The sequence below is a fragment of the Lates calcarifer genome, linkage group LG23, assembly GCF_001640805.2.
Source record: "Lates calcarifer isolate ASB-BC8 linkage group LG23, TLL_Latcal_v3, whole genome shotgun sequence".
Lineage (NCBI taxonomy): Eukaryota > Metazoa > Chordata > Actinopteri > Centropomidae > Lates > Lates calcarifer.
Genome location: NC_066855.1, coordinates 1086786 through 1112081, shown reverse-complemented (window position 1 = coordinate 1112081; position 25296 = coordinate 1086786). Strand labels below are relative to the sequence as shown.

The following is a 25296-nucleotide window of genomic DNA, read 5'->3' as shown; positions in this document are numbered from 1 at the left end:
TCTGAGATGGGCATACAAAGTGGGATATGGGTCACATGTGTGTTCAAAGACAAATAATCAGCCTTACAGTGACTACACTTCACCAAACTGAGTGGCCATTTAAGATCTTTTTGTGTTTCCCCAGACTGTGTTTTGTTGCTGAATCATGGAGGTGAGATATCTCCTGGCACGGCATGAAAGTTTGTTGCCAGGAAAAACAAAACATTGGCGAAAAGTTTGACCAAAGCTAATCTGCAGCCTTTCCAAGTTAGCCAAATTACTGAGATATTTTCCAAAGTTCCTGTCTTTTTAGTCCAAATGCCCTTTTTTTTGTGTGTTTTCTCAGACAGTGATTCCTTACGAGGCACATGAATCTTTCCTGGCTGTCACGTATAAGTATGATGCTGGGAAAAAAATGCTGGCAGATATAAGATCCTGGCTATCCAAGTTAGCCAGATTGGGTGGTTATTTTCCAAAGTCACGATCTTTTAAGCCAGAAATTCTCTTCGTGTTTCCACAGAAGGAATCTCCTCCTGTTGAGCCATAATGGACGGATGCTCTCTGGTAGTCCCATCTCAGTTTGTTGTTGGGTAAAAACACTGGCAATAAGGCAGCACTGATGTCTTATTTTAAAAATGCTAATTTCGCAAAGAACAGTGTCACTTTATGAAGGAACTGCAATATGGAGAGCAACCCAGAACTGTTTCCAAGGAAATCTGCCGTGTGGTATTAAGACAAAACAGAAAATATTTGAACCTTTTCTTATATTCAGAGGCATTGCTGTAAATTAAAAAAGCACCAACACTAGAACTAAATCTCTAATCATCAGTGGCACTTTCCTCTGTCCGTTAACTTTATGAGATCCAAGGAAGTTTGTTTGAGCTTTTACACCCAACTGAGCTTTATTTCACTGCACAGCAGACAGCTCTGAAGCACAAAATGCCTCCATATCCTGGATAATCACCCTGTGTACGGTCACAGTGTCCACAATGTTTTGCACAGAACGCCGTCTTTGGATTCACTCTGCTGCAATGACAGTGGTTCTATTACAAATGATTTTAAATGTCACAGAGATTAGAGATGAGAGGGTTAGCTCTTTGGTTATTTACATTTAAGCTCTGGCGCAGAATGAAATGCTCCAAAAGAAAAGATGCAGACATCTGTAAGCTTTGCTGCTGCTACACAGCTAACATTAGCATTAACAGCCGTGTACTGAGCAGCATAGACGAGTTCCTTTACTCACTCAGAGTTGTCTCCAGCTGTGGAAAGCAACAGCAATGTTTTGCTTCTAGTTCTACCAAAGCCCTGTTAATAGATTAGTTTTTCATCTATACATTTTGTTTCTGCACAGTGTTCTCACCTCAACGCATCAGGTGTATATTATATTTCCCAAAATTATTACAGTAACTGTCATTAAACAGCCCGGGTTTCTCCAGGCTCACAGCTAAGAAAGTTGTACTTACGTTTTTCCGTACTTAGCTGAGTGAGTACTTAAGTATGATCATAACAGAGAAGAAAACAGAGAGGTCTCTGAGTTAAAGGTTAAAGGTCACAGATCTGTGGATTACCAGTACAACACACACTCATTACCACAATTAGATCTGACTCAGAGCATGAACTTGGTGGGTGAGACAGATAATATGTCACAGTGACCAGAGGTGTCACTTTCTGCCCCCCCCCCCTCCCAAAACACACACATATCCACAGTGAAGTATGATGTCATTGGCTGCCTGTCCGCTGAGTCGTGGACCAGAGCCATGATCACAGACTGAACGACTCACAGGCTCCACATGAGCCGGGAGGACGAGGGGGAGACACGGGGGAGGGAAGGAGAGTAAATGGCAGGAAATAAGGCGAGAGACAACTCCACGGTGTCCTGGAACGCACCGCGATGATGCTTCAATCAGAACGTTATCATTCATCCATCAAACGTGACACCACAGAGGCTGAAGAACTATCCTGGCAGCAGCTTTATATTTTTCAGCCCATTAACTATGAGCTAAGTACATTATATTAGTGCTGACCGTCTTAATCAAACTGAGAGGCCCAACAGTCGACAAATGAAGAAACTGTGAAAAGACTGAATATTCACGAGAGTTTAAAAACAGCACCATGAGCCTGGTGTCGCTGCCACAGTGAATGAACTGAAACTTATGTTTAAATTTAATGAACTCACGTTCTTATTTTAGAGTGTATTCTATATAAGTTACTGATGTTTGACAAAAAATAAACAGAACCAAAGATCCTCTTTCTACCAGAGTTTGTCAGTGAATGCAGCTGAAAACTGCCAAGATCACAAGTAAACTTTCACATACTTTTGCCAGTGTTGTGTGTATTTATTCAAGTAAAAATTTGATTGTAATGCCCTTAATTGATAAGGGAAATTAACTACACTCATGCCAAATACAGATCCTGGATCAGAAGATGAATTTAATGGTAGATGTCACAAAAGCTGGTCCTTCGTCTTTCCTGGACAATAGCGCTGCTTCTCGTTGAGTCTACGTTCTGACTCACTTAGTTGTGTCATGTTAACTACAAATGACAGGAGCAACAGAAATACTGAATCAACACAAGCAGAGTGAGCAGAGACAACAGTCACGTCTCAGCCAGTGCTCTGATAACAGGGCTGTAGGTGGCAGCTGTCTGCAGAGCCTCTGTTTGATAGACAGATGCTGAGATTAAACTCACAGATGCACACAGGCCTCCACACACACTCACACACACAGATGTCTGTCTGTATTTGCGTGTGATCGGAGACACCTCAGCGCTGTGTTGACAAGGAGGACTTTCACTCTCTGCATACTTCACACAGGCCTGCAAACAGTCCACCACTCCCCCCCAACTGTTCATCAACTTGACTGACACCTCGGAAATGTTTGGGCTTCTCGACATGTCCAAGGGCGCAATTTGTCAGATAAACAACTCACAGAAGCAGACGGCAACCAGCTTGTCAGACGAGGAGGCAGGGGACAGCGAACAGGAGAAACTGAATGCATCAGGCCACTGGTGTTACCTCAGTCAGTGTGTCCCTCTCATTAATCAGGCTGTTAGTGAACTTTTTGTTTTGCGGGGTGACTGCTTTCACCTTTTCATTTGCAAGGGAAAAGTTTCTGATTTAATAAAGAAAAATCATTATTGCTCATGTTGTAAAAGCTTCACGATTGACCCGCAGGGAGAGCCGGACACAAGCAGGATGTCAGAGATTCTACAGGGGGAAAAAACGAACAGGCTGAATCTGGCGAGGGAGCCTTTTTCAAGTGTGACCTTGTACTGCAGGATTTGGCTGCTTGGTGATTGGGAACGTGCTGCCTGGCGACTCTTATCATTCCTGTCTGTCAGAGACGGGAACACTCACGGCCTGTGGGGATGGCTGCCTGAAATACTCTGGAGAGGTCTGCTGTTGGCTCAGACTCTGCAGGTCAGAGATCAGCCACTGGACACATACCAGGAAGACAGCAGACATGATGGTAAAGGTTGAAGAGGTACTACCTGACCACTGCAGGTATTCCATTTACAGAGGAAAACAGTCTTTGTCTGGCTGATTAAAATGGGCCTGGACAGGTGAAAGACTCTCCACTGATGAAACAGGGATTAGGTTGGACAACAGGAGAATCACACAGAGCTTCTATCTGTTTACAGACACGTATCTGTATCTGTGTGTGTGCATGGTTTTACAGTGGAAGTGGACCTGGCCCGTACAAAAACATTTTGAACATAGTTCACAGATACATCTTATTTGAAAGTTAAAAGAGAGAGAGAATCTCACCAACTGTCTGAAAATGAAAATGAAAACTGCTCAAACCTCATGTTGATGTCCATTTGTTTTTCTGTTTGTTTACTTTGTGTTTTTCGCCTACATTTGTTTAAGTTGTTGGTAAACCTTCCACTGAAAGCTACTTCTGCCTTTTTGTGCGATTTTCTGTCGATTCTGTCCGACTCCTCTGAGTTACACTGTAACAATAATATTACTGTAGATCTGGCAGCTGTAAAAATCACAGTGATCAAACAGAGGTGAAAAATAGTTCATCTACATGTGGTGAAAGTTGTAGAAAAGCTGCGATAACAAATATGATGTCGATTTAAAGGTAATTATTATGTTAATTAGAAGCTTTGTGAGGCTGACAGACCGACAGAGGACAACCCATAACCACACAAATACAAGACAATGTGGAGGAGATGCATGCTGGGAAGTCTGAAGTGAGAAGACTAAGGAGGAGGAAAATAAAGTGTCTATCTGCTATGTCTTTTTATGGAATCTGTAGGGCAAAATGTTATACTTTGACATAAGTACGTATTTATTTTAATATATTAACATAAAATAGAAAATGGACTCATTTCACCCCACTCCCCTCTTCTTATTAAATACAAAGTCTCTTTTAGCCCAGTCTTTCCAGATCGTAATTTCACAGTAAAGCCAACTAGCACAATGCTTAGCATCATTCGGCAGCCGTCTACATCAAACCAAAGCAAACAGTGGATCAAAGCCAGATACCTGTTCTAGCTCTTCTTCATTTTAATGAAATTTCCAAGGTGTACTGAAAATGAAGCACAATGTACATAAACACAGAATGATCAAACTAGATTGCTGTGCTGAGCGTTAATTGAAGAACATCTGTAATGAACACATACTTGACCCTGATAGCATCTCCATGCAACTGGCTGGAGCGAGATCTTGATATAAAAGTTGGTATTCTGTTGTTTTTGCTGAAGCTGATTCCCATAGCTTCTGGTATGTCAGCTGAAACCTTTAAAAATATGACCCTCGGTGCCATGTTATACTTGGCCTTTGGGATAGGCAGCATTTAGGAGACATTTGGAGGCAACAGTTGGCGGATTCTCTGCTCCATGATTTAATGAAGAACACATCTAAAAGAGGGCAAAGACCAGAATCTGAGCGTTAGATAGTGAGGCTTATCAATCCCAACACTCAGCCTGCTCTGTGCCTGTATATAAAGCACACTATCACACGGTCAGTCTGAGTTATTACTGCCATTATATCACTGATTACTACACTGCCTGCCCAGCATCAAATGCTCGAGCTCAGAAAAAGAAATAAATAATCGCTTTGTTGTGGAACAGTGTTCGAGTTCTGTGCAAAAAACAACATAAACTACAGCTCGAAAAAATAAACTGATGTGCTAATTAATCGCGCAACAAAAACACGTTCGGTGTAAAAGTTAGAACAGTTGTGCCACCGTTTGTAGAGTGAGTGGTTTAGTGTTAGTTAACTAACAATAACCAAACCAATATGAAAGTAGGAATCAGGTTCATTAGAACAATTTCCAAGATGTCGCCCAAGGGACCACAACAAAACCACACAGACTAGTGACTTCCATACTGTCTACATGACAGACTAATACTTTTAAACTACTAACTTACTGAAAGTACCTGATTTTATAGATGAAACTGAGGAGTCATGATTCTACTGTACTTTAAACCCATGTCATCGCAGTGGAGCTACAGAGGGCAGTGTGGTAACTCAGTGGTCAGCACTGTCGCAGACAGTTTCAAACCTTATTGTTGCAGTAGTTTCTCTGTCTTACCACCACACCCTTTTTGTCTCTCTCTCTCTCGTGGGGTTAGACAGGTTCTACTGGTTTCTACATGTTCTCTTTACCTTCCTCCTTTTCTCATTACAGTTAGGTTGGCAGCTGCAATATGCACAAAGGCCTTTGTTTGATTAGAGATGCATGTGGATGATTTTTCTGTCTGTGTTATCATGACTCACACAGCCCACCCCCAAAGTGTGGCATAGTTCTTAAATACCTGGCTTCATGATATGTTATTGTGAAGTAATTTTACACTGAACGGTTGCTATCTGCCACTTTACTTTGCTCTCCTTTGTATTCTGCATCATCTGGATCCAAAAAACAAACGCTTTAACAAAAAGCGGATGTTTGTTGAAACTGTGTTTTCTTCATCTTTTATTTCCAACACCTGCTAAAGGTTTGGCTCTGACAGAATTCAGAAATTTGAAATGAATAACACCTCAGAAACGCTGTGTCGCAAACTCTAGGCCTCTAACAGAGAAGAAAAGAACTCTGTGTTCAAACAAGCCCACATACTGAGAGGGAAGTAGTAAAGTAAATTACGTTCTAATTTATGGAAAATTTGCTCTTTGTGTTTCGGTGCTGTCCATCACTGCTCTGATCTGCTCATAAAGGCTGTGTCCTCGGCTTGCCTGTCTATCAGCCTGTTCATTAAAAGGAATCCTTTAGATCCTCTAAATGTTTTGATTCTGATTTGAGCCAGTGTTGTCCTGTCCATTGTGCTCTCCCCGAGCACAGCCCACTGTGTGTTTCCATCATCTGCAGCACGGCCCTAATCACAACCAGGTGCCTCCCATTCAAATTAACATGTGGTTCTAACTTTCCCCCTATTTTGACAAATGCATACCTGGGTTGCTGACTAGTAAAACCATAAAATGAATTCTTCTTTTTTATTATTCACAACACATGAGGATGGCTGGGAGAGCAAGGTGGAACAGAGCTGAGAATGATTTCACCTTGCATGCAACCCTCCTCCGCTGGTATTGTGTACCTTGATACATGACTGGGATCACAGTTATTAGAAGCAGGGCCTATTGTACTTGGCTGATCCAAAGTCTTTTTTTCTTCTTCATTTGTTCATTATTTGGGTTATCGGTTGCATTTGTAGAGCGCAATAACACACGAGCAGAAAGGCTTTAATGTGATATTTTCATGATCTGTGAGGCCAGTTAAACAGATGAGTTCTTATGTTCAACAAAAACAAACCTGCAGTCTGCCGTTTTGCACACCAGCGGCTGTAAATGGCAGCGAGGGGTGAAAAGTTTGAATGTCAACACAAAGAAAGTTAATATGGCATCAGCGCAGAGCACATAGTATATTCTTATTCATCAATCCAGCACAGTAAAGACGGGGCAACATCATTATTTTTAAAGTTAAGGCTCTAGTTTTGGCTACAAAGTCTGGAGGCACATCCTAAACCTTGCTCCGATCCTGCTCTAGAATAACCTCTGTATACTAAACTGAATCTGCATTCAATTTCAAGTCCCTCATCTAATCTAGTTTAATTATTTGCAACACTTTAAAACAGATCAAACCTGTTGAGAGAGGACAAACGTACTTCAGTGGTGGTTGTTAATGTTCACGACCTGTAGCTATAATCTGAAAATGAGATGACCAGCAGGAGATAAAACGTTTTGATTACATATGCATCTAAATATGTTAGAATGACTGTTTTATCCACCTTAAACACATCTTATCTTTAAGCTACATATTACTGTTTAAGTGTTAAGATTATATTCCATGTCAAAAAGTCTAACAGTAAAAGTCAGGTTGGAAGTCTGGGTCAAATCCACGTCATGAGACTCGAGTTTACACCAAGTCCAGCTTTGGTGGAAGATGAAATCAAATCTGTTTAGCATGTGCCTCAGTGTTGTTGATCAGTGTCAATAAACTTATGCCAATATGACAAATCAATTTGTATGACTTGGTCACTTTTCACTGTTGCAGCTCTATTTTGTCTTTCAAGCTGAAAAGACAGGCTGAGTATTCTACATTAAAATCAAAAAGGCATGTGGCAGCTCAGAGCAGTGCCAATGAAAGCAATAGGAGATGACTTACAGCCCAGGGAAGTGCTGATGAAGACAGACCAATATGTAAAAAATTACAGGATGGACTAAGATGTCTCTTTTATCTATATTTATGTGAAGGTGTCAGACAAAGTTATTAAAATGCTTTAAGGTGAAAGGGGTTGTGAAAACCTGTAAAACTTTTACCTTGACTAAAATAGCTCCTGTGAGAATATATGGCACTGACTCTCAAGGCCCCATTCACATAAATGCCATACATGTGATCGATATCTGAGAACGATCGCTTCCTTTCTCTCGGGTCTGGAATGCGCTCCTGCTCTTGCATCTGAGCCGTGAGCTGGATCAGAGCTGTATATTGTGTTACTGTTTTCATTTCTACCGTGAGGATTTCTCCCCTTGGTAAAAATTCACCGCCCAAAGCTCTTGTATCCACAATACAACACCTGGAAAAAGAAACTCTTCATTAATCTCTGCAGCCCTTAAGAATCTGTGGTTTTAAGCACTCCTGTTTCCAAACCACATGTGAGGCGGCACAGCGGCTGGTCGGCAGAGCCTTTGTTTTAGAATAACTCTGGGTTATTTTCAGGTCATTGTGGACGAGTGGTTTCTTAATTGAATTTCTAAGCGTTTTGTTTAATATGCCACCGTTAAAGGGCTCTAAAAATAGCCCAGTGGATGCAATGACCTAATCTTTTCCGGAGTTTTGGAGAGATAGATAATCCTGGATGGTCTTTATCTCTCTGACTAACAGCTGATGAATGAATAATTACAGGAGGACCACAGATTAGATCACTGTCAGTGTTGTTCTTAACTTAAGAGTGCTAAATCATGTGGTCCTGCACTGATTACTGATACCTCTGAGAATATATAGCCCATGTGATAAACTGTATAGACTTGTTTCCCTCCTCTCTTTCAGTGTGTTTTACTGTATCCCCATTAACTCCAGAGAAGCTTTTAAAGCTTTTATAATAAATACGGCTGGTATCTGTGGTGACAGATGATAGAGGGCACTCCTTTAATTGCTTGCCTTCGTGACGACTCTAACAAATAATGAAAACTTTGAATAGAAGCTTCAGAGGTAAGCCCTTTAATTCCCTCTATATTACATTTGTCCTTGCTCATATCCACAGTGCATATTAGCGACAATCACGGAAAGTTTAATAGCTGCCCAGCTGAGTTTTTCTTTCCAGTGGACAGTAGCTTCAAATCTGAAAATCCTTTTCATAATAATAGAGGCCATGAAATCATAATAACATCTATTCCCCCGCCTAAACTGAAACTAAACTGTCCACATGCGAGTCAGCTGATGAGATTATACAATGTCATTTCTCTCGCTGCCTAAATATGGATCCCCAGCGTCTTATACACAAATGATTCAGTCATTTGTCAGGACATTATCAAAAAACCTCATTGTTATGAATTGTTTTTTATGATATTATATCAGTTTTGTGTCTGTGATCTGTGTTTACTCATAAGGGAAGCACAGTTGGAGCTAACAGGAGCTAACTGGGTGAATTTCATAGCAGTTGCTGAGCTCGTTTGCTTAAAATCACATAACTTTTGGGTTTGAGGTTAGCGAGTTAACAAAGCTGCAGGCAAGAAAAACAAAACAATGAGCTGAAAGATGCCATGAAGCATGGCGGAGAGTTAATGAGCGCGAGTGTCACCTTTCATTTATAAGTCAGATGATATAAAAATGGTGGTTATAGCTGCTTTAAGAGAAGCAGGGGTCATGTGATGAAGGGAGGAGGACTGGTGACAGCACCCTCACGAAGACAGAGAGAGATTCACCAAACAAGATGCTCCGTTATGAAATAAAAGTGTCACTGGGGGATACAATAAAACAAGTTTTAATCGTTTCTTAAATCACTTGAACATTTAGCTGCTTATTTCTAAATTTTACACTATTATTTATTTCAAAGTGACTTTTTTTTAAATATAATATTGAACACTTTGAGCCCTCATATCAAATCAGAGAAATGATGTGCAATGAAATGCTCTTTGGGAGGTGTGAGTGGCCGAGCAGCAGCCGGTTTGTCACTGAGGATCACAGACACACAGCGATGTGTTCACAGCGGTGACCTCATCTTCTTAATTACTTGTCAGTGATCGAGGGCAGGAACAGAACACACACACTCACTTACAGATTCATCAACATAAAAGCTAACACGACCACCTTTTACATCACCGGAGGAGCCCGTGACTAAGAGTTGCTCGCACTCCACACAAGGGCCTGCCATCTCTCCGCACTACAACAGCCGTGGCCTGTATTTATATTAGCTGCAAAGCAATTTTAACTGTACATTCCAGATAGGTGAACAGCACTTGGCCCTGGCAGACGAATATTTCAAAGCTTACAAAAAATAAAAAAATAAAAAATCAGCGATCAGTGTCCAGTCAACAGAGCACTTGGCATGAGGAGGTATGCAGCATTTTTGCAACAAAGGTAACAAAGATTTATTTATGTGTGTGAGCTCACAGAACACTAGTATACCTTTCAATAAGTTTTACTGTAGTATAACTAAATATGAAACCAATTACAAACTTGGGTCGGCACTACAAACACAGTCCCTGGGTTTATTTTATTTTTTTTTGACCTTTTCCCTTGAATACAAGTATTTATTTCATGCTCTCACATTTGGTTTTTCATCACGTCACACAGACTGGTTTGATAAATAATAAATCTGTTTACTGCCTGTATGGACTGAGGTAATATTTGCCCTCAGAAATGTTCTATCCATCAACTGATTCTCGTCTCGAGCTCTGCTGCTCTCGGCTCGGATGATGAATGAACATGTGAGTAATTTCATGCATGAATTAGGAGCTAAAAACAACAGCAGGGAAAATGCATCGGCACACATTCCACCTGCTGTCTAATGCAAAAAAAAAAAAAAAGGCACTGGTTTTTGTTATGGTGTTGAGGTTTTATGCTGATGGTGGTTCAGATAAAACGCCTGGCAGGTCTGCAGAGCACTTTTGATAATGAGGATAGCAAGGTAAACATTTTTTTTTCTTAATACTATTTACAGAACAGGCAGTTCTTATCATGTCTACAGTAATATCAGTTCATTACATTCATTTAAAATCTTTTTTCTACTGAACTAAAAGTTCAAATTTTAACCACAGGCATGAAGTTAAAGCGATTGCACAATGCATGATTGTCTATAATCAGAAAGCTAAGTTAATTTCCTCTGATGAAAATGAATCAGTCAGTTTAGGGGCACAGCGCTACACAAACAGACGAGCTGCATGGAGCTGATGTTTAACTGCATGAAATGATGAAGTGTTGGGCTGATCATGTCTATCAGTATTACTGACTAATCTCCTCCAGATGAGAGTAATCTCCCCAACTCCAGCCACCATCAAATCAGTGTGGAATCCACTCGGCTTGCAGAGAAAAGGTGCTGCACGAAAAGCCAGACTGGAGCAATAAGAGTTGTTTTTACTGCAGGTGTTAGAGACTCCTGAGCTGCCAAACAACCTTCTTACCCACTCGGACCTCTCCTCCACTCTTATTGGGCTAAATGAAGAGAGCGTTGCCCAGATTTGTATTGGGTAAATCTGTGTTTTCATGTTAAACCCAGTGAAGAATTACAGTGGTGTTGGGCCACCTTCAACTGAGTAACCGGAACGCTACCCAATCAACTCTCTGATCGGAGGCCAGTGAAGTCTGATTGCATGTTTACTGCACCCTGTTCATTTTAAAACTTTTATACCAAGAGGCAATCACAGGTCCACGTTTGAATCAGGTCAGAATCAGGATAAAGGGACTTAGTTCCAGGGACAAACTGAACAATCAGTCTTAGTGTGTTTTTAAATCAGGGATAAAAAGGGCAAATATGCATCTGTGTTCCTGCTTTTTCCTGTGATGGTAAGAGATATTTAAAAGATGATTTTCACAGGAATTCATTTTCAAATGAAATCTGAAACCCAGGGTAAAAAAAAGAGGAACACAGCTCTTCCCAAAAGGAGCCGGCATCGAAAGTGAAAGTGGGCAGTTGTACACTATTAATACTTCTTATGGCAAACTTGTGTTAATGATGCCATCATGTGGACTTTTCTAAAGCTTTAGGGATCTTAGAGAGAAGAGGTGCTGTCTTTATCACCACTCACAAAAGTATATTAACAACACAGAAACATAGATGAGCCAAATCTGAACCTGAAACCTTCTGCAAGCTTCAGTCCTCTGACAGGAGGCAGTTTGTTTTAAAGTTACAACACTGATGTCGAGTGAAATAAGGATCATTTCATCTGAAGCACCACAGGGAGAAAACATCACTGTGATGAGATGAGATACCAGCTCACGACGTTTACTTCTGGCAAAGAGCCAAACCTGAAACTCTGTGCTCACTGTGATCTCACCCAGTGTCATCTCCTATCATCTGCTGTCCTGCAACCACCTGTAGACTCTCAGTGTACATATTATTCACTCCAGAGCCTAATATCAATGTTGCACGTCATTGGTGACAGGCTATTTGCCATGATTTTAGAAATACTGAGGATGTGAGTTTCCTAGAAGTCGAGTCAAGATGTGAACAAAATACTGACATTAATGAACATTTTGTTATTTTATCTGGATATTCAAAATTCAATAATCAGTATCAGCCTGAAAATTCCAGTATCAGTCAGACTCATGACTCTGAGGTTTGTCAGGTCTGAACAGGAAACTGCGCTCCTGCTGCATTTGTAACCAGCAGATGAAGACAGGGTCACTGTGTCAGTAACAGTCTTATCTTTCATTTGTGTTTGGAGTCTGTCATCTAGTCTTTGGCAGGAACATGAGTTGTTTTGTTTCTCTTGTCTCTCCTGTCTACAGGCCCATTTGAAGAATAAGGGTTTAAAATGAATGGCTGAATTTGAGGAGATTCCAGTTTATGTTCATCTGCCTCTTCAATTACTTTCACTCCCGCGCCTCACATGACATCATGGAAAACTTTGTAAGGTCTAGGAGTGCAGAGGGAGCTGCTGTGATGCTCTCACTACTCTGAGTCCGCAGGGATACATCAGTCTAAAAATACCGATTTAAATCACAGGATTCCTCGGATACTTTCAGCTTCAGCCCTGTGATGCGAGTGGCATTTGAGCCAGGTTGATTTGGGCTGTGAAGCTGAAAAGCAGAGATATTTCAGCATGGATTAATCATCAGATGGATTCAATAAAATGTTCAAACAACCTTGTTTTATCTGGCCTGGGGACTTTCTTGGAAAGGACATGTGACTTGCGTACTTACCTGTTTACCTGCTGTATGTACGTTGGCTGAGATAACACACATGAGTTCTTCTTGAAAAAGACTTTGAATTTGAGGTGAGCTTGTTTGTGTTTTACTCTCTGCTTTCTTAATTGATTCAGACGACTTCATCAATCATCTGAGGGCTACCATTAGTGCTCCTGAATCTGCGAATGTCGAGCTGTTTGGTCGGAGCCAGCAAGAACAAGAGAGCTTGATTTGACTGATGATGATCAGACACAAGCTGGATTTTTAAGTTCTGGCTTGAGATTTATCGAGACCTGTAGTATGAGCATCATGTCCAGCGAACTGTTCCATCCGTCTATTTATATTGTTTTATTTATGTCTTTTCATTTCTTTATTTTATGCTGGGAAGCACTTTGTGATTTTGCTCTTTTTCTTTACTTTCTGTCTTCAGGAGGTACCAAGCACACTCCTCCCAAAAACAGAGAAAACTCTCCATACAAAACAAAACTGGGTATACAAAAAATATATAAATAAATCAACTGTGTGACAGTCACACTACACCTGGCAACTACTGTTAATAAATGTAGCCTCATTCATTCATTCGTTCACACTGCAGCCACCTTTAGTTGTATAAGAAAGTGATTTCTGGGAGTCAGGACTGTGTGACATCTCTGAGCGCTGCCAAGTACAAACCAGCATGAAACATACGACAGAAATACAGACAGCAACAACCAGCGCTGCTTCAGCAGAAGATGGCTTTTCATGTAGGATCTCATCGATCAGAGCAAGAAGCCAGCTGATAAAACAGGTTTCAGAGCCTTTAAATGAATGACTGTGCAGCTGCAGACAGTAGCCAGTTACTGTAGCCACAGCACCATGGCAGCTGATCATGATTACAGTCATATGATCAGTACTCAGCCAATCACATCAGTGCTTAACAGTGTTCTGAAACTGAGACCCTCAGGTTAAAAACTGCACACTGTTCTTTAAGGTTGATGAACAAATCAAATCTCTGACCATGTCTGAAGAGCAAAGCTTAGCAGGATCATTTAAACTGGCTAACGTCATATTAGCTTGGTTTAGTTGAGCTAACTCTGAAGAACAGCTTTCCTGAATGTTTGGATTTCACATGAAAAGAAAATGAATATAATCAGAGCTCACCATTCTTGCCCTCTGCTGATGGAAGCTGTTTCTTTAACAAGTGGTTTCTTCTCTCCGTCGACTCTCCAGTATCTCCATGACCCTGTGAAGCCCCCCGCAGGTGTCCGGGACACTGCCTGTCCTCTGAGCTGTTGCTGTGGATCTCAGAGCATTTCACTGGATTCATGGCTCACATGTCACTCCCCAGTGGACAACATCTCTTCTTGGGTCACCGCAACTTCCCTTTTTAAAGAGAAAAGACAGCTGAAGAGCATACTCTGTGCACATCACAGTGAGAGCACTTGACTCTGACTACTACCTCAGTTTGAGAGCCAAAGTTAATTGAGTTTGAACGAGCATGAAAGACACAGCAAACAGCTATTTGAATGTTTGCATTTGAAAAATCCTCTGTGGTGCCGGGAGCTGGAGCAAAGCCATGTTAGTGTTTGCAGAACACAACACGAGTTCCAGATTTTGTATTGTTTCTTTTCAGAGGTCCATCTCAGCTCAGGCAGACGGCAGAGCGCGTGTCTGTTTGTTTACAGAGCTTTAAGCCCACTTTCAACCTCACGGATGCGTCCCTCCATCGGCCGCCACTATCCTCCGCCGCTGCCAACTTATCAATTTACACAATTTACAAAGAGCAGACTTTCCTACCTCCTGAACAAATATTAAACACATCTACTCTGTGGATTCAGTAGCTTAGAGAGCCCCCACAAGGTGTCGATGTGAAAAATGAGCCTCTTACTCAGGTCCCAGAAGAAGCCAAGTCTTCTCTGCAGCCTGTCTGTGCTCCATACACTACATCATCTCATGAGGCCTGCACCATAGGGCACCACAAACATACATTTCTGTTTTCTTTAATAAGCTCTGTTTGGAGAACTGCTCATGTGCTTACGGGACAATAAAACCCTCATAAATGTATGTGAGACCTTATAAAAATAGCACATTTTTAAAAAGGCTCCTTCAGTAGTTTAGGATGGAGTTTTATTGCAGAATCTTTACAATAATGAAAAATAGTATTTTGAGATCAAACAGCATGGATTTATTCTTAAGCATCTAGATTCTAGAAATGTGCTGAGAGCATTACAGGTCAGTTAAGATCCCAGCAAATCAAATCAGAGGCTTTTCAGCTACATATCTTCACTGCTGTACATAACATGCATCATGAGAGCCTGACTAGAAAAAATAATAGTTAAAGCCATGTTGCAAAGCCTGTCTCCCAAAAATGACATTTATCTGCATGATCTGGAAAATCAATTCATCCTTACTGAGTGGTTTTAGTTGCCTGACTTTAATCAACTCTTCCCACATGTGGATAATGTGCAGGAAATAAGACAAACGTTTTGCAGACATGTTCATGACAATGTATGAACAATTTATATATATATATATATATATATATATATATATATATATATATATATATACTTAAAGGCGCCCTGTTGAATTTCTTAACAAACAAAAGTGTTTATATTTACTGTTTCCCTCCAAAACACATTGTATGCAGGTCTGTCTAATGTGTTGAATGTGTTTTCTTTTCTTCCTAATTAAACATTTGCAAAGTGGATTTTTGAACATGTTGAGACTGTATTACATGTTTGTGTTTTAGACCTTGCTGGTGCATCACCACAAACCATTAGTAAGACTGTGTACATATGTGCAAGGCCATCCCTGAGTGTGTGCACAATTTGAAACTCCACGATACCTTTAAAAGTGAGCAACCATGACTGACCAGACGAACGGAAAGCTACAACAAAAATGATCGCTTCATTCAGACCAGAGATAAACACTGTGTGAAACATTACATACTGTTAAATGTGCATGCAACATGGAAGGAAATACAGTTTTTACTGAATGCAGTGGATGTTAAGTTTAACTGGAATGAATGGGACACCACATCCAATGTAATACTGCACAAAACTACTGCAACAAAAGGGAAGTGACTTTAACTAACATTACTGTCCACTGTAAAGTCAATACATTTTCGTGGATGACTGACACATATCTCAGCACATAAACCTGCTTCCTTCCTTCTTTACCCTGGCTCCACTCACCTCCCAGGTAGCCAAAATGTTATGGCCCAACAGCAGCTTAAATCTGATAGAACTAATTGCTAGACGTATGATGAATGATACACCAGAATCTGCCAAATTGACCTGATTTCACCGGCCAAAAACTAGCCCAAGTGTTGCTAACACGAGGTGATTCTCAGTGCACCAAAAAACCTAGCCAGATCTGGCAGCCATATGTAGGCCACAGGCGGCCCGGACTCAGCAGGCTACCTGGGTATCTGCCCACAACTGTAATGTCTGGCTCCATTAACTGCCAAGATGATGGCAACACCAAAACCCAAATCTGAGATTCAAAACTTCCTTTCCTGTTTACTTCAGTCTTTGCTCAAAACCAGGAGAGAAGTCAGTCGTGTCTGTTAAACTGCGTTCATACAACCAGCTATCTGCAGCCTGTGTTTACAAACCTCTTTAACATGGCTGCCAAGGGGTGTGTTAACACCTGAAAGCCCTCAGTTGTCTTTGAACTGCTCCGAAATGAGAATTTGAACAATTTTATTTCAGTGGCGTGTTCTGTTGTAAAACTCAGAAAATGTTTCCCTGGCAGTTTTCTGGAATTTCAGTCTCCTCTTCAAAGAAGCAATACTGAAGACACTGCATCTACTCAGACTATATCTTGACACACAGATTACATGTAGTGTGGTCGAAGGAACAGAAAGGGTTTGCACGCCATACTGCATATAAACATCAGCCGGGGCAAACAATAACAAAGCCGTGCATTTACCTCAGAAACAAGACAACAGTTAGAGTAAATCATAGTATGTTTAAAGGGTAGGGGAGAGTGGGACTCCTCCATGGAGCATCAGGAGGAACCTCTTTAATGAAGCCTTAACTGATGGGCCTGGCTCAACAGCCCACCCAGAGACAGATAGGACCCACTCTGATAATTTATACCACAGTGACAACCCCCACTGGGAATAGGTGGAGATATGCAGAGGAAAACACCGTCTCAAAGACAAAGGGTGAACAAGAGTGACCCAAGTTCAACTTGATGTTTCATATTAGCTCATAGTTTGAGAAGTTATCAGCGAATCTGCTTTTTACGACACAAGATTGACTGAGGAAAAAAAATGCCCGTTTACTGAAAGGCTTGAGGGGAAAAGTGTGGATGAAAAAAGAGAAAAGAAAAACACGGCTGTGTTCAAAAGAACCAGGTTATAGTCTGATGCTATCTGAAGCAGTGTGGAGCGGATGGTGGCCTGCACCTCTGAGTCAACACAATAAGAGCTGAGACACGTGGCACTTGAAGCTCCATCGAGATGAGCTGATAGCAGCTTCCACTTAACAGTTGTCCGCTTATCGATTCCCTCCGCCGGCCAAATGCTTGTTGTATTATCTGCCCTTCTCCCTAATGACTCACAGATTAAGGAGTGACTGGAAGTGTAGACAGTCACTTGCCTCAGGAAGTTTACAACCCCTCCTATATCTCCTGCATGATGGGATGTTAATCTTTATTACCTGGCACTGTTTAAGTTATTGGTCACAGAACTTTCTTGTGTGATGTCGCACTTAAAGAGACGCCATGTTGTAGATTTTGTCAGTGATGTAGAGGCGTAAAACAACCTTTGATCAGTTTATTTTACTTGTGTACAGCACTACTCTCATTAATGTTGTCCAATAATTTCATAGAAGAGTGAAGTGGTGGGGACGCCTGGTTGTTGAACTAAAATCTCATTCATTTCTAGTAAAGACAGTGTTTTCACAAGTCTACAGCTTAGATTAGCATCATGCACCATGTTCAGTTGCTTCATGATAGAATGAAATATGAAAAAAAAAATATTTTTGGGGCCATAAAGCACTGAGGTTATCTAATCTCATTCGACAGTGACAGTCTGAAATTATAACAGAACACCATCGGTGGGCTGTTGGTTACAGTAGTCTACTTCCTATTATAGTATACTTGTGCACTAACAATGTCATTACGCAATCTTGTGGCATGCATGAGCAACTTTACTGCAATCGAGCATTTGTTTTATTTAACTTGGACTTAAGTTACAGATTGCAGTATTTTATGGTGAATTATAATGTACTTTCTAATTCTAGAGTTTTGGATTTGGTGCCAAAGATTCACACATCTAGCCTTTACAGAATCTCTTCATCAGGCCCGGTCATCTTTCACTGTTGGATTACTCATTGGAGTGGTCACATCTGGTATGTTTTCTTCTCCTTTGTCTCTTTCCTGCTTCTCTCACACTCTCCAGGGTTTGCAAGCGACCACCAGCCGAGCTGAAGCCGAGCCAAATTGACAGGAGGCTTTCAGGGCCTGTAATATTTATGTTGGGGTCAGTCCAGGATTTCCAACTGATGATTGTGAATTTATGCTGCAATCAATACAGGGGATCCTCCAGCTGAGCTCATTATGCTAATTCCTCCTTGAGTTCTGCTTAATAACATTTGTTTTGCACATTTTGAGAGGAGCACCATAGCTCCTGTTAGCTTAGCTAAAGTGCCTTTACAGCACAGGACCATTTGTTTATGACTTCCACCGAAAGTTTAACTGACCAACACTCTATACTGGAATGCTTTTATCTTGAAGGCTTTTCTCCAAGACTGAACTCGTCATCACACCATTATCAGGCCAATGGTAATCTCCAATAATTTCAGCATCCAATACTGTACAGCGCATCCTCATGCCTCATGCTGCTCTAATCCAGCAGCATGATAATACTTAGCAGCGTGTATCTGTGATGGGTGACATACTGTATTTGAACGAGACAATGTGCCAGGCCAGAGGTATGCTTTTATCCTCCTGTGAGAATGTAGCAAAAATCAGAGTAAGCAGCCAACGTTTTCAGTCTGCGCTTTGTGTAACGCTCTGCTCTAACCTGAGCCTTTACTCACACCGCTGTTGAAACAGGTGGTGTTTCTGGATTTGTTTGAAAGTAAATAGACTTGCGAATAATGAAAAGGAATCAGCTCTATGTACATGGCGCTTCACTTTAGACAAGTTGTTATTAAATGATTTTTTAACAGAGGATTTGGCAAGATTTAGTACTTTTGCCATTCTATAATAAACAATGGCATGGCCATAATGAAAATATTTACTTAATTCTCTAAAGTGACTTATGGCAACTTTGGCCACTAAACAGAGTGTCATGAGTGTTATGGCGTCAGGTGCCACAGTCTGTATAAATACTGCCTGTACACTTGTTTATAGGAAAACCCCCATCTGGCTTCAGCGAACACAGTCAGACACACTGGTGACCCCTGGGATTTTTCGAATGGAAAATATAACAGGACTGTTTGCTAAGCGGGGGGATAGCTGTACGGCAGTCAACTGTCAAGTGACAGACAAGACAACGTTGTAAAAGACTGCAGGCTCCACATCCCTGAGCCCAGCCCTTTCTCAACCTGTAAACACAGAGCCTGGCTTTTGAAGAACTATCCAAAAAAGCCCAGTGGCCTTTTTTCATCCCCCATTTACGGGATTTATAAACTATGACAGAGTTACTGTGCTGTGCAAACTTCAAATTTCAAGCAGATAACAAGTGAAGGAACCAGCAGACACATCTACAGCAAGAATTAACCAATGGAAAGGAAGTAAAAAAACAACACAACAAATTAGCTGCTCAGAAATCCTTAAGAATGTAAATAAGACAACAACACATAAGGTGGTGAAAACTATCTCTGCACCTTCTCTGCTTCAGCTCATTCTTGGATTTATTATAGAACATGGGATTATTAAGCTTATTCATTAAACAAGCCAAGCATTTTTGTTACTTTTACCTATTTTATGACCAATGTGGTTTAGTCTAGAAGGCCCCTAAAAGCAGCGGGTGACAGTTGATGCATACACAGAGCTGCTGTAACTTACGGCAGATAGAGCGTTGGAGAAAGTTGAAAGGTCAAATGTTTTAAATAAACAGGGACAGGCTTCAATTACCGTTTGTGTTGCACATCGAGAAAGAAAAGCAGGAAGAAAGAATATTGGCTTCACCTAACAACTTTAAACTGTTTTCATTTATCATACTACACAATGCCAACACTGTGCAGGTAATTATTTTTATTTCTAATCCAGTAATTTATCTTTATTTTGAATCAAATAGATAAATAGATAAATCAATAATACAAAGGTATGTGAGGTAATTCATATTTTAAAAATGCCATGTACCTTATATTTATTATAGCATGGTTACTGCACGGTGAACCATAGAAAAGCCAGTGGTTTGAATCAGAACATTAGACCCGTGATGTAAACTGTGACCTTGTGCAGCTAACCAGCTAATTAATCTGATATTTATCAGATATTTATTCATCTTCGTGGATCCACGTAGCACTGACTGCCTACAATGGTTGATGGCTAAGCTGACTGGTGAAATTGTACCTTGTGTCTCGTCACTGGGTCTCTTTCATGCGTGATGTATTTGAAAAACATCTCAATGTGAGCTGGCAGCAGGCTGGATGAGGAGCTGGTGCCAAAAAAGAAGTCGACGTCAGTAGTGTGGCAGTGGTTCGGCTCTGCACGGTCAGATATTTCTCAAAGCAAAGTCTGTATCTGTAAAGTTTGTTGGGCGATGGTCGACTCCTCTGGAGGTGATACGACAAATCTCTTCAACCACCTTAGAAGAAATCGTGTGTTAAAAAGATTGTGATTTAATAATAAACTGATCCAAATTCTAAAATTCATTCCACAGAGATCACCTCAGTAAACTGCTCTTATCATGACTTCTTACTGTGTATTTGGGCTAGATGTTGTCTGGTGAACTGGAGGAAGCTTTATCTCGTTTATTTATGTAGAGAACAGTCCACATTAGATACCAGAGATACAGACGGCATCTGCAGCGGCTCAGTTTGGTAATGTATATTTCTTTCTTGCAGTAGATTCAGATATCATTTGTGTTTATTTTTAAGATCTTGTGTGTTGCAGCTCCAACACATCTTCCAAACTTCTGTCAAATGTCTGCAGCGAGTGTGTGAATTTAGTGATTAGTATGAGAGGGTAAGTGAGGAGCTGCAGTCAGCCCGACATGTTTCTACTCTTGTCAATGCAGCTGGGGCTTCTAGTATTCCCCTCCTTCAAACTGTTTAGCTTGACGGCCTTTATCCACATCAATCACACGAGGAATCGAGCCACGGGCGTTTCATCCACACTTTTCACAGTGAAAACAGTGGAAGATGTCCCAGACCCACTTAAGAACACATTCAACAGAAATTAACTGGAATGGTGCGCCGCAGCAGAGGCTCGCGTCATGTCTTGTCTGGTCGCACATGCCAAGAGAGATTAAGATATTCCAGAGAAGAGGATCCGTTAATATTTTACAGTTCACCAGATGTGTCCACAGTGTTATGAAAAACACGCTTTCTATGAATCCATCATCTTCCAATCCTGCCCAGCCCTCAGAACTCATGAAATACATCAAAGGCAGTGGCACGTGGTGGATGAGGAACTATTACTTCAACACTAAGTAGATTCCTCTCCGTGTCCCTCCTGTTACAGCACCCAGCTGAGCCACAGAGGAGGTCAAAGGTCAAACTACGCCAAATACCAATACTGGAATCCCCACATGCACACAACTCACGAAAACAGACGCGCAGTGGAGTTAAATGGTCTGTGTTTGAAATGTTTTGTCAGAGCTACAGTGCAATGTGCATGATTTGCACTTCAGTCTTCAGACTGAGCACGAGGCCTCATCCTGTACGTCATCCACTACACATGTTGACAGAAGATTTACAACCAAACTGTGTGCAAGTTTAAACATTTTATTGCCGCCACACACACACACACACACACACACACACACACACACACACACACACACACAGTAGCAAAGGAAAGTATGATTAAAATTCATCACAATCTTTGTCTTTCTCAAATTATGAGAGAATAAAAGAGAGAAGATGAAAAATACAGGGACCAGCTACAGATGGAGGAGGAGTGACCATGACCTCCTTTGAACTGGGCTTAGACTGATCCAACTCACAGGAACACTGAGGACCAATTTAAAGAGCTTTGGGGCTTTTGGAAGAAATAAAGACATGAATTTACTTTTCGTGGCCAAACTGTGATAATTTTCAAGGCAACAGAATAACCACCCGCAAACTGGATCATCAATAAAATACACTGGCCAATTAACATGGTGGTCTCCTGTCTGGACCCACAGAAATTTTCATGTTTCATGTTTAATTAATGATGTACCATTTTATTAAGAGGGTGTGAGGGGTAACACTACAAACAGCCCACCACTGTCAGCCACTTGGACTCAGCAACAGTAAAAATAAAAAAAGCAAAAACAACTAAATGTATGTGCATCTTCATAAAATATACATTATTGTGTGACTTTCAGTGGTGGACGTATCCACATCATTTCCTAAAGTAAATGCACCACACGGTAACTAACAGACTAACAGACCGAGGCGTTTCAGCAGCTCCCCAGACTCCATCTCTGTAGGAATCCTATCCATAATGTTGTCAGATAATTATCATCACAATCTGAGCCTGTCAGTGACAAAACAAACCACTTTGGCAAACTACTTTTGTCCCTAAAAACAGCCAAAAACATGAACCAGGTTTAAAAATAAGAGAGTTATCCCTTTTTATATATATGAAGAAAAGTTTTATTCTGCTGGTGTCGGGCAGTTTGCTTTATTTGCACCTGCAACATAATTACTTGGGTTTTAATTGCAGTAAGATGTATATCTGTTGGTGCACAGGCTGCATATATATGAAAGTGGCTTTGATATAAGAGCCTGGAGTTGTGGCTGACACTTCAGCTTGAATGCAAGAAAATCATAAATCAGCTTTTGATTATTTATCTGTTTATCTGACAGTGTAAATAGCTGCAGGGACTGTTAGTGAGTTAGTGATGTTCAGAGGAATCTGCCAATACCTGTCCTGCAATAACCTCTCTGACATCACTGGTCCAGGGCCCAGCAGCCCCCGTGCTGCTCAACAGACTCTCCGCTGGCATCATGAATAATGGCCTGTGTGTTTAACTTGCTCAACACAAAGAAGCCATGTAATCTAAATACATAAGGTAATATAAATATAAAGGAACCGTGTAATCTCACACACCGTGGTTGCTCCGAGTGTGTGCCGACTGTGTGTGTGCGACTGTGACATTTTGGCTGTGCCTCCCGCTCCGTCTCTGGTTGGGTAGGCTGGCACTCTCTGTGTTTAAAAAGCTCCCGGAAAGTTTACAGAGAGTGTACTTCTGCTGGGCTTTGTGTGACAAGCTTTAGCGCACCATACCCATCAGCAGCAAAACAGCCACAGACCTCCCTGGAATCTGCTCTGCCACTTTCCATTCATGCATTTCCATGCATTCCCCAGCTTCCTTTAGTGTCCTGTCTCAGAAAACCTGTGTTGACAATTAATACTGGCTTTGTTTGTCAGGCTGCAAGCTAAGAGGCTACTGTGTGTTTACCTCGCTTTTGTCCTGCCGTGTGTCACTAGTAAGAATAGGTCTAATCCAAGCTGGAAAAGAAGACGCAGTTTCCGATGCACCAGTAAAGTCCAGCCTCTAGAACAGAAAATGCTCCATTCTGAAAAGCTTTGTCGTCACACGCCTGTATCTCACTGTGCAGCCATTAACCACCCACTGCAGTGTTCTAGAAAAGTTACACTTAACGGTGCCACAACATTGTGGGTGTGACATTCCTGATGTAAGTCTGTTATGAATATACTTTGACTGATGTAAAGAAATGGAACACATTATCAGGCCACTGAAGAAACATAATAATGTAAACGAGGCGACGTGAAGGTGTAGAAGATATGCTTCTCCAGTTTAGAAGATAATTCAGGATCTAGTGTTTCCCACTGGGAATTTATTTTATAGGGAGCAGGAGTCAGATAAATCAGATAAGGTCTGTCTGAAACTAAAAACAATAAGGGATTAAAGTACCCTTCTCTTTTCATTCTGCTGCTGCCAGTTGTAATGATTTTGCCAGTGTGTGAAACTTGTGAACTGACCTGGACTGCAGACAAACATTTACTATTATCACTCTCAAACTAAGGAAGTAAATCTACCTGAGAATAACAACACATTATTGATAACTGATTTTTTAAAGACAACCGTCAAGCTAACAGCTTTTTATATAGCAGGTGTTTGCTATATCTTATAATCACTGTTATTATTTTTAGTTCAGGGGATTTGATTTTATGTATGATTAAAAAGTGTTCACACCAAGTCTCACTCTATAGTGACTTTGCCATTGTGTAGTGCTGTCCAAATGTATAGTGAGAATTATTATACCCTATATAGTGAACTCAAAGTATCCCACAATGCATCATGAAAAGTAGTGTACAACCAATGGTCACTAACCACGCAATATTCCCCATCATGCATTGCGTTCGCATTGTGAGAGAGAGTCAAACGGCCACAAGACAAGTTTATCAAAATATAAAAATAAGATAAAATACAGTAAAGCAAACAGAATATGAGAATTAAAGTTACAATGCAGAGCAAGAAATTCATCAGGAGTCTAAAATGTGATTTAATAAAAGGCAGCAGCAAACTGAAAATATTATCATTCACCAACACTTTGCTGATGAGCTCACAAGATAGTCCTCCACACTGAACTCCCTATATAGTGAGTAGAGGGTAGTGAATGAGTGAGTGATTTCAGACACAGCCCATGTGAACACCACAGTTTCTTTAGTTCTGACCTGCACTGTATCTAATGCAACATGGCTCCACATTGTTTAGGAAGCTGAGGAAGAGCCGTACCACCATTAACACAGGGCACAGTGGCACAATTCACTGTTTACACAACCACTGAAAACACGATAGGTAGGTTTTTCCAACTTGGCACAGGGATGATCTGTGGTGAGTCAGTGACCGATCAGAGAGGGAGAAGAACATCGCATGAAGTCAACCTCAGCATCCAAAAAGAAAACCGCCGCTCACAAAACAGCAACCGGACTACAAGACTAACCTTTGCCAAAGAACACGAAGAGAAGCCTGATGAAAGTTGGCAGCACATTCTTCAGTCAAATGAAACCATGGTGAAACTTCACCTCTAAGTCTTATCACTTGAAATACAGAAATAGCCTCCAAATTTCAAACTCTAGTTTTTGTCTCTTTCAGCTAATATTTTAACAAAGTGCCGTACTTGCCAAAACATCTCAACTGTCATATTCCAAGACAAAGTAAGTTTCATTTAACATTTGTATTACTTCAGGAATTACAATAACAAGATTTTGGTATTCAAATAAAGACTGCTGTGTTCATAAGAGCAGCTTACTTCATCTGAAGTAAATGTGCCCGCTGTTTGTTTGTGTTTGGAAGTGAAATAGCCCCAAAATGCTCGTACATGCACTCTGTGACCGGAGTGAACACACACCACAGTAATGCTCTGAGTATGAGGTGGAAAGAGAAGATAGCACATCATCGATC

General features: G+C 41.0%; 1 protein-coding gene across 10 annotated transcripts in view; it reads right to left on the bottom strand.

Annotated features, from left to right (window-relative positions):
• The window catches only part of myocd (myocardin), a 100928-nt gene that overhangs the window by 29894 nt on the left and 45738 nt on the right, over window positions 1-25296 (bottom strand). For all 10 annotated transcript variants that reach the window (XM_018687940.2, XM_018687946.2, XM_051066231.1 and 7 more), the window contains one exon: window positions 13911-14132. In XM_018687940.2, the coding sequence (XP_018543456.1) occupies window positions 13911-14076 (166 nt within the window). In that variant the 5' untranslated portion in view covers window positions 14077-14132. The remainder of the gene's footprint in view (window positions 1-13910; window positions 14133-25296) is intronic.